Source organism: Monoraphidium neglectum, assembly GCF_000611645.1.
Source record: "Monoraphidium neglectum strain SAG 48.87 unplaced genomic scaffold scaffold02279, whole genome shotgun sequence".
In the NCBI taxonomy this organism is placed as follows: Eukaryota; Viridiplantae; Chlorophyta; class Chlorophyceae; order Sphaeropleales; family Selenastraceae; genus Monoraphidium; species Monoraphidium neglectum.
In genome coordinates this window covers 118-9,777 of record NW_014011349.1, presented here as the reverse complement: position 1 = coordinate 9,777, position 9,660 = coordinate 118, and the positions used below count along the sequence as shown (strand labels likewise).

At 63.2% G+C, this 9,660-nt stretch overlaps 3 protein-coding genes across 3 annotated transcripts; 2 read left to right on the top strand and 1 right to left on the bottom strand.

Moving 5' to 3' along the window:
• Positions 1 to 50: 50 nt before the first annotated feature.
• Positions 51 to 2,436, top strand: MNEG_10349 (glycogen operon protein GlgX; the record flags this gene model as incomplete). The annotated part of the gene is made up of 5 exons (XM_014041181.1): positions 51 to 200; positions 489 to 657; positions 1,139 to 1,319; positions 1,554 to 1,642; positions 2,225 to 2,436. 5 exons carry the CDS (start codon positions 51 to 53, stop codon positions 2,434 to 2,436), a joined length of 801 nt encoding a protein of 266 aa, XP_013896635.1.
• A 2,207-nt stretch (positions 2,437 to 4,643) lies between these two features.
• On the top strand, positions 4,644 to 5,789 carry MNEG_10348 (hypothetical protein; the record flags this gene model as incomplete). The annotated part of the gene is made up of 4 exons (XM_014041180.1): positions 4,644 to 4,708; positions 4,920 to 5,066; positions 5,259 to 5,343; positions 5,595 to 5,789. The coding sequence occupies 4 exons, from the start codon at positions 4,644 to 4,646 to the stop codon at positions 5,787 to 5,789; spliced, it is 492 nt and encodes a 163-aa protein (XP_013896634.1).
• A 2,505-nt stretch (positions 5,790 to 8,294) lies between these two features.
• Positions 8,295 to 9,310, bottom strand: MNEG_10347 (argininosuccinate synthase; the record flags this gene model as incomplete). The annotated part of the gene is made up of 3 exons (XM_014041179.1): positions 8,295 to 8,381; positions 8,701 to 8,799; positions 9,206 to 9,310. The coding sequence occupies 3 exons, from the start codon at positions 9,308 to 9,310 to the stop codon at positions 8,295 to 8,297; spliced, it is 291 nt and encodes a 96-aa protein (XP_013896633.1).
• Between the last annotated feature and the right edge of the window lie 350 nt (positions 9,311 to 9,660).

The following is a 9,660-nucleotide window of genomic DNA, read 5'->3' as shown; positions in this document are numbered from 1 at the left end:
CCCCACCACCTTCAAACCCCCAACCCCCGCCCCCTCAACAACCCCAAGGCATGAAGAGCGCCCTCGCCACGCGCATCGCCGGCTCTGCTGACCTGTACCACAACCACGCCCGCAAGCCCTACCACGGCATCAACTTTGTGGTGGCCCACGACGGGTTCAGCCTGTACGACCTCGTCTCCTACAACCACAAACACAACGGGGTGGGCTGCGGGGAGATCTGAGTTTTGGGCAGCAGTGGGACGCACAGGGGCGCGCGGGGCCGGGGCGGCTGTGGGCTGGGCAGGGGGCTCGAGCAGGGGTGACGCCTGGTCGCTGGCAGGGCGCACGCGGAAGCGTCGAGACGAGAGCACAATTCGGGTGCACCACCCAGCACCCCAGCACCTGTTTGAACCCCATCACGGCCCGCCTTCCCGCCCCCTCCACCCCGTCACAACGTTGTTCCGCCCCCCGCTGCGGGCTCTTCCAACTCTCTCCTCTCCCCGATCCAGGCCAACGGCGAGGGCAACAACGACGGCTCCAACGACAACTTCAGCTGGAACTGCGGCGCCGAGGGCGAGGAGGGCGCGGGGCCGGGGGTGGTGGCGCTGCGGTTCCGGCAGATGCGGAACTTCATGTTGGTCCTGATGGCCAGCCAGGGGACGCCCATGATCGTCATGGGTGGGTTTGGACGCGCACGCACGTGCGTGGGCGTGAGCGTCGAATCCGGGCTTGTTTGGGTGTGCACTTTTCAAATGAAGTGTGCATCCACCTTTGCGCGTCCGTGTAGTGAGCGGGCCTTTTTGGGTGAGCCGTCCGGGGCTTGAGAAGTGCCTCCAGGATCCACAACCTGTTCTTTCTGGGTGGCCTCTTGAAGTACGCATGGTCGGGTCCCGTGTATGCTTCACCACCCTTGAGAGCAGCTTGAGGGCAGCTGCTCCTAGATTCCTGCAAATTGTCGGCAGGGCTCCCCAGTGCACCAGCTGCCACATCGCACACAGCCCAGGCCTTTCCTCCCACCTCAGCCTGCTTGAGCCTGACCAGCTTTCGCTGTTCTGCTCTGTCACCCGCGCCGTTATCCAATCCCCCGCGTGACAACTCAACGCGTTGTGCCGCGGCGCCGACCGACCCCCTGCCTCGCCCCGTTTGGTGCCCTGGGCAGGCGACGAGGTGGGGCAGACGCACTTCGGCAACAACAACTGGTACGGCCACGACGACAAGATCGGCCACATGCACTGGGACGCGGCGCAGCAGCCCGAGAGGGCGGCGTTCTTGAGGTTCAGCTCGGAGCTGATCCGCTTCCGCAAGGAGTGCCCGCTGCTGGGCCGCGCCGACTTCCTCAAGTGAGCAGATTTGACTGGTCAACTCGGTCAACATAATAGAAGACAAGGCTTGGATGCCTACCTGATCCGCATCGCCTGATCATGACAGCCACAAAGCAAGGCCCGGCCCCCTTGAGCCCATCCGCACATGCCGTGCCCCTTGCAACCCTGTGGGGCCTGTCGCCCGGGTGCAGCTTGGCGCGGCCGCACAAGCTTGTTGTCCCTTACACCCGTCCGCCCTGCCCGGGCCCGCAGGCCTGGGGACATCACCTGGCATGAGCACGACTGGGGCAACACCGAGTCTCGGTTCCTGGCCTGGACGCTGCACGACACGCTGGGGGCGGGTGGGTCGCCCTTGCGTGCGCGCGCGCGCGTGTGTGTGTGTGTGGATTTATGTGTGAGTGTGTGCGCACGTGTGTGCGCGCGCGTATGCATTTTGATGGGATGATAGGGAGCATTGCACAGATTTGGGAACGAAAGGGGTGTACGAGAGCCGGTGGATTGGCGGGGCGTTGAGCGGTTTTCGAGCAGGGGTGCGACATGGGCCTGCGGGGTCACAACGATATAGTACAGCACAACCCTGCGAAGCCCTGTCGCTGTTCTGCAACCTGTCTCGTCTCACCTTTCTTCCGAAAAGATGTGTAGAGGGCACTATGGCCTGGCGGGAGAGGGCATGCAAGAGGCCCCGCGCTTGTTCCTCTTGCCCTCCCTCCTCTCCGTCCCTTGGCCCTCTCCATGCCCAACATTTCCTCTCTAAAATCTCCCTACATCCCCTTCCCATTTCACCGGCGCCCGGATTCACCCCTGGTGCTCGCCAGCCACCTCCTACCGCCAACAGCCCCGGACCTGCTTCCCACAACGCCACACCGCCAAGCCCCACACCCCTCCCACTCACATGCGCCCCCGCCCTCGGATTTGCCCCCCAGGCTGCGGCGACCTCTACTTCGCATTCAACGCGCACCCCTTCGAGGTCAGAGCCACACTGCCCCCGCCGCCGCCCGGCCAAAAGTGGAGCCGCCTGGTGGACACCAACCTGCCCTCCCCCAAGGACTTCACCGTCGGCGGCAACGCGGGCGTCGAGCCGGAGTACGGGATCCAAGGTTACGGCGCCATCCTGCTGATCTCCAAGGCGGCGTGATCTTGGATTGGGATTTCGTGTGGTCAGGGCAGGGACGCATACGCAGGGGGGTGAGCGTTCTGGGGTCAAATCGGATATGTTGGTGCGCTGGCAATGACTGTTCTCTGCTGCTGCGCAGTGGCATGTTGAATGCGTTTTGAGTCTCTGTCGGCTCCCCATTTTGACAGCTGGCTAGCAGTGTCTTGAGGTGGTTAAAGCGTAGGTTTTCTTGTCAAACTTCCAGCACAGCAATCCAGGTTTGCTGCACCGCGTTTGCACCCTCTGTTCTGTTACGCTGCTGGCCCGCATGCAGGCGTTCCGCACCACACATGCCACCACTGTTGTGTTCCGGACCAACTCTGCTATTTCAACTTACAAGGCAACTTGCATGCTGCATTATAGTAACCTTATATGGGCGGCGTTGCGTCTTGCCGCTGCCAAAGCATTATGGACGAGGTCAACAGGTGACGATGGGGGGTAATTGACAAGACACTTTCTTAGGTAGGGCCAGCCTCCACACCACGACGAACTGCCTGAACTATATGCCACGCTTAGGCTCCCAGCCTTACAGAGCGCCGGCATCGGACGGCGTGCAATACAGTGGACGCGAGGCGGGGGGCGCCAGCTGCTAATGTACCCTCGCCTTCGCTCACTCAACGGCACTGATGGGTGGGCCAGCAGCACGCAGCAGCCTACAACTCAGCAGCCCCCCCGCTGAAATGCCATATTCACGGCTGCCGGCGCTGCGACGGCAGCGGGCCCGCTGTCGGCGCCGGCGAACTCCAGGCTGCGAGCAGGCTCATCACGGCTGCCGCGTGCAGGGCCTGCATGCGCGCTCCTCACAGCCCCGCGCGGCCGGTCATGCCACATGGCAAGGTTACGGGGTCACTCACGGCATGGAGATGGCAATCGGAACGACCGCTGGCATCCAGCCTCCTCGGGCAGCGGAGCGCTCACAGCGCACTCCGCTCATGTGCTCGGGGGCGTTGCAATGCAGGAGTCGCTGCGAATCTGGCTTTTTGAGGGGCGTCGGCTACGCGGCGTCCCCAGCAGAACTACGGTAGTGCATGCAGGTGTCCCGTGCCTGATGCACGGAACCAGGAGGGAAGAGGGAAGAAGGAAGAAGAGTTGCACAACGGCGGCCGAGTGGCGTTGGGGGTCAGCAGTGGCCTTGATGATCATAGCACTGTTGACCACCCCCTCCTTGGCCCCAGCCAGTGCTGTCAAAAAAGGCCTGCAGTCTGCTAGGGGCCCAACTGAGCCAGCTTGGACAGCCGTCTCTGCGCTGGAGCTCGACCGCTGGGCGTTTTACTTACGGCGGAACGCCTCGGGCATGACCCGCAATCGTTGTGGTCACGGACGAGGGTTTCACAAGGTAACGTGAAGTTCTTCTTCTGTGCAGTTTCGCCTTATTAATCATCCATCCGTGTCCCACCTCATCTTGCCGACCATGGAGGTCGTCAAAACACTCATCAGCAATTGGTCAGAGGCGGAAGCGGCCGTGTTCCTCGCTGCGTTCGCCCCGCCGGGCTGGCGTCCCAACCCTCCAATCACCGGTGCGTTTCTTCGCACCCTCGGCACAAAGACAGAGCTGGCAGATGTCGTGCCGGGCATCCAGGCCGCGCAGCGGGACGCCGCGTGGTGTGCGCTCCAGAACACATGCAGGGTCGAGGACGCCGCCAACGAGGCCGCCGCGCTGCGCCTGATGGAGGAAGACTGCCAGGTCGTGTCGGCCGGCGGGGCCCTCGCTGACGTGGCCGCGTGCTCAGACGCCCTGGCCGCGATCAGCCTGCAACGTGAAGAGCTGGGCCGCGCGCACTCGAGCCTTGCCGACGCCCGTGCTGCCGCGCTGCTCGCCGGCGACGCAGCTGCAGCGGCGGTACGAAGCAGAGCGGGCCCAGGTGCAAAGCGACAGGCAAGTCGCACTGCGCCTTGACAGCGGCCAAGACGAGCCAGGCGAGCAGGAAGCGCACGCACATGCACCCGCCGCAAGCCCCTCGGCATGCAAGTCCACCTTGCAGCCAGGCGGGGCTGCGGCCGCCGTCGATGCTGCAGGCCCCAGCACTAGCGGCGCGTGCGGGGCCGAGGCGCGGCAGATATCAGCGCTCGGTTTCGGCAAGCCGGCGCTGCGGCGCCAGGCGCTGTTCCGGCGCGGTCACCTGTCCTTCGTTATTGTCGCGCCGCGCGGCAAGGGCGACAGCGTGCTCGTCGGTTCGTTTCCGAAGGCCATGCACGACCCGAAGGGCAAACTGCCCATGGGCAAAGGCCCGCCGTCTGCAGAGCAGCAGGAGCGGTAAGGGTGGCCCAGCTGCTCGCTGCCGCCTATCTTGATCAGCAGCTACATGGTTGTTCTTCCAAAGCTCGCGTGTGCTTGCATCGTCCAATGCGGCTTCTCACATCGTCTGTTGCGCAAACTAAGCGAGTAACCCTTACCCACCCTTCCTTCCTACCTCCCCACATTGACGGCATTTCGCTTCCATGGCATCTTGTGGCGGCGTGCGCAGCCGCTGCGTCGCGTGCCTGGAAGACCCCCTGCACCACCCGGACGCCGCTGTGACCTTCCAGCTGCCGTGCGGCCACGACTTCTGCAACGGCTGCCTCAAGGCCCTCTTCCGCTCGGCTCCCTCAGACACCAGCCTCCTACCCGTCATGTGCTGTGGTGCGGGCCCTACGTTGCTGTTGAGCGCGCCTGTGTATTATATAACATGCAGGGTTCAGGACCGGCTGAAAATTGATTGGGAAGGGCGCCTGCAGGGCCATTTTGCGCACGCACGCTTTGTTAGCTATCAGGCAATTGTGATAGTCAGCACCTGTTTACGTCTTTGATCTGCACTGCCCTGCAGCCTGACTGTCACCACCAATGTCTGTTGGTCTTCCCACATCGACCAGGGCCTGGCGGAGCTGCTGCTGCGGCCGCAAGAGTACGAGGTGGGCTGGTGCTGGTGCTGCTGGCTCGTCAACCCAACTTTTGCATGGCCTGTCCCAGCGCATCGTCTCAAAGAGAGGGGGGTGTGACAAACATGCACCACAAGAACGTCGTCAGGGCCCAAGCCTCAAGAGCCCAGCAACTGTTGCAGGCAGGCAGCCACCGACGCAACACAAGCACATGTAAGGGACGCAGGTCGCACGCAACCATTCAACAACTGACGCTGCACAAGCATGCACGCCAACGCATGCAGGTGTTTCAGGCGCGGCTGGAGGAGCTGGAGTGCGCCGACAAGATGTACTGCCCCGAGGCCGCCTGCTCAAAGTTCATCAACCTGGAGAAGCTGCCGCGGCCCCTCGGGCGGCACGCCTGCGGCGGATGCGGCGCCGATGTTTGCACGGCGTGCAAGGCGCGGCTGCCGGCGTGCTCCTGCATGATGTGGCGCTAGAGTGCTCTGGCTTCTGCCAGGGCAGTACAGCAGCTGTTGACGAGTGTAGTGGAGCATGCTTCCGCGCAGGTCAATGACCAGGCAATGCAGTAACGTAACACCACAGGTCAGCCGTATCAACGTACCCAGCGCTCACCAGGGACGACTTACATCCTCTCCCCTGCCCACACGCACCCGTACACAGTCGGCCTGGCACTCCAGCTTCACATGCGAGCAGTACCAGAGCCTCCCGGAGGAGGCACGCCAGACCAGCGCTGACCTGGCGCTGGTGGAGGCGGCGGTGGCCCAGGGCTGGAAGCGCTGCCCGGAGTGCAGGTGCGGTAGCACGTTTGCTGGGCGGCTGGAGTGTGGCACATTAGGCTTCCCAGGCGCTGATTTCGAGCTTCCCCACGCGCCACTGTGCTCGCCCCCTGCCTCGTGTGGCAAATGTCGCATGGAAAGTCTCTGCATTCTTAACAGCGTCAATGTGCGCCCGCAACTTGCCGGCGGCGCATGGGCACCCCTGGTCGCCTTATGTCTCCGTCACTCACACATGCACACTTTTGAGCAATGCGCGTCCCTCCAAATCCGCCCCCAGGTTCTTTGTGTCCCTCAGCACTGGCTGCAACCACATCACCTGCCGCTGCGGCCACAAATTCTGCTACGTGTGCGGCGTGGAGTGGAAGGGCTGCAGCTGCGCGCGCTGGAGCGAGGACCATCTTCTGAACGAGGCGCAGCAACGCGTCAGGGTGCAGGTCGGTTTTTTAGTGGGCTGGCATTCGGACACTGGCAGCTGGGCAAGCGGAGCATAAGTGGCATTTCAGGGCGCAGGCCGATTAGCCGGCTGGCCGATGGGCATTGAAATAACGGCAGCTGCGCAGGCGCACCAGGATTAAATTGTCAGCGCAGAGGTTGACCGCCGGCAGGAGCCGGACAAACGCACAAAACACAGGCCTACCACGCAGATCGCAGCATACACCTTCTGCTGTTTGAAAGCCGCACAGCCGCACAGCCGCGCAGCCGCGCAGCCGCGCAGCCCCTCGTCCGAGCGCCCGTCTGCCTGCCGCCTTGCGCTCCGTCCCCTCCCCGTCGTCCTGCAGGAGGCCGACGGCGGGCGGCAGCTCGACCAAGACGAGTTCCAGGCTGCCCTCACACGCACAATGGGCTTTCTGCAGGACGATGATGAGGAGTGCCGCCCCCACAACTGGCGGTACCGCGCCCCCCCCCGTTGGCGGACTATTGCCAGCACTGCGAGAACTTTGAACTCTATTGGTACTGCTACTACTGTCGGGCCTGCCAGCTGGTGGTGTGCCAGACGTGCAGGTGGGTGGGTTGAGTTGTGATGGCGCAGGGTTGAATGGCGTAAATTGAGGTAGGGTAGTTCAGGGAAAGGGAGGGGTGAGATCGAAAGAGGCTTGGGGGTGCGTGTGGGACAAATGTGCAGGTGCCAATTTCAGTGGTGGTTGGGTTGGGTTTGTGTGGGCTGCTTTGGGCGTGGAGCCTGCATGCTGCAAGGCTGCCTGGAACCAAGGCATGGCTGCATGGGTATCGCACGGGCGACCAGCGGCGCCAGCTCCCTGCCATCCCGTCATCCGACTGCGCCGCCGGGTGTTCGCGGGTTCGCGGTGTTCGCGCGGCTTGGTCGCTGGATTGCCGTCTGCCAGTCTCAAGGGCCGTCCATCCCTCTTCGAAATGCCGCAGGTTCCACCGGATCCGCTGAAGGCAATGAGCCTCGACGGCCGCAAGAGTTGGCGCGCACCCAGGGGCGGGTGGTGACCGTGCCTGATCGCGATGGCCCCCCCATAATCGCGTAATCCTTACTGCTTCGTTCCGTGCTGCAGAGGTGGGGCACGTTGAGAAAATGCGGGATCCTCCGCTGTGCACTTGTTGTACTGCCTCGTTGGGCTGTCTTGTGTATACGCAATGCCCTGCCCAATCCAACAATCGAGCGCATCAGTTTTTACAGCAGCACAACACTGCCTAGGATGCCACAACACTGCCAGTCGTGATGAGCGGCGTTTCGCCACTCATGCCGTTGTAACTGGCCTTGGGAGGTTTCAAGCAGAGACGACCCACTACAAAGCGCTTGAGCCGATACATTGCGGCGTGTTTTTGGGGCGCAAGGGTGTGCGCGCGTGCGGAGGGTGCGTGGGGATGACATTCGATCCAACAACCTCGGACACATCGCAAACACCTGCTAACAACAGAGCATCTCACGAGCGCCGCTAAAGCAGCACTGCAGCCGACGCACCACTGCAGCCGCAGTCCGGCGAACAGGAAACAATAACGGCAGGCTGCCTGCCAGCACGCCTGCGAGCCCCTCCCCAGGAGCAGCCGACGCGGCTCCGACAGGGCGCGCCGACCTGGCCCCTTCCCTTGCATTTGCACAATAGACTAGAATGCAGAAGCATGCCGAGGGGCGCATGGAGTGCGGCGGGGCTGGCATCGCCCGGCCGGCAAGCTGCAGCTTTCACAGGCCGGCTGGCGGCTGGGGCGGCGGGCTGGCGGCTGGTGGGCTGGCGGCCTCTACTTGTTGCGGGCGACGCCCAGCGTGCGGAGGCGCAGGGCCTGCAGCTTGATGAAGCCGCCGGCGTCAGCCTGGTTGTACAGGCCCTGTGGTGCGTGGCGCAGGGGGTGGACAGCGGGGGCTGAGATGCCAGTTCTAGAGGGCGGGGAAGCCGGACGTACAGGGAAGATCACGGGCGGTGCTCACTCAAAGATGCCGCCGCGGACGACGATGGCGGCTGCAACCGCAACACGCGTGCGTGCGGAGACCGCGCCGGAGGCACCCTTCGGGACGCGCCGACCTCTGCTTCACCTTCAAACCGTGTCAGAGCACCCCAGGGACGCTGTCGCGCCTCACTACCGCCCATGCAGCCCTGCGATGGCCCCCAAAACACACACATATGTACACACACACACACACACACACCTGGTCGTCCTCGAAGGAGGCGATGACGGGGTCGTAGAGACTGTAGGGGCTCTTGCGGCCCACAACAGTCACGTTGCCCTTGTACAGCTTGGCGCGCACCTGGGAGGGGGGGGGTAACGTGATGCCAACGTGACGTCAGCATGACATCAGCACGGGGCGGGGGCGCGGGCAGCAGCAGCGTGGCGGCGACCCCAGGGATCCCCACCCTGGGGCGGCGGATGACGCTCGAGAGAACCACGCCTAAACATCAGTCATCACACACGACACACATACATATGACAAACACCGCTTCAACCTGTCTCGCTCACTTGCGCGCGCGCATACAGGCACACACACACACACACACACACACACACACACACACACACACACGCACACGTGCGTGCACGCACACACTCACTCTCTCCCGCCCCCCTCTCACTCCCTCCGTCCTTCTGCATTCTACCCCCCCTTACCCCAACCAGCCTCAGCCCCAAACAGCCCCCACCAGTCAACCAGGGCCCACCGTGCCGGTGACGAACTCCTGCGTCTTGTCAACCAGCTCCTGCAGCGCCAGCCTCTCCGGGCTGAACCAGAAGCCGTTGTACACCAGCTCAGCATACTTGGGCATGAGGTCATCCTTTTGCGGAGGGGGGTGGGGGATGGGGTTGAGGTTTAGGTTGGGGGCTGGTTGTTTGGGAAGGGAGAGTGGTTGAGTTTGGGATGGGGTTTATGCTGGGGAGAGGGTCGTCTTGAGAGAGGGGTGGGATGCTGTCTGAGGAGGGGGTGAGGTGTGCGTGTGTGTGTGCGCGAGGAGGATTGCTGCGATGAGGAGGAGGATGCTTGTTGTGTGAAAAAGAGGTCCCTGAAGGGGAGCGGGGGTTTGGATGCTTGCTTGCTGCACCCCTCAAGGCAGCCCGCCAGCTGGCCGGCTGCACCAAGAAACCCCCAAGCCTGCCGTAGTGCCTCTCCAAGCCTTGT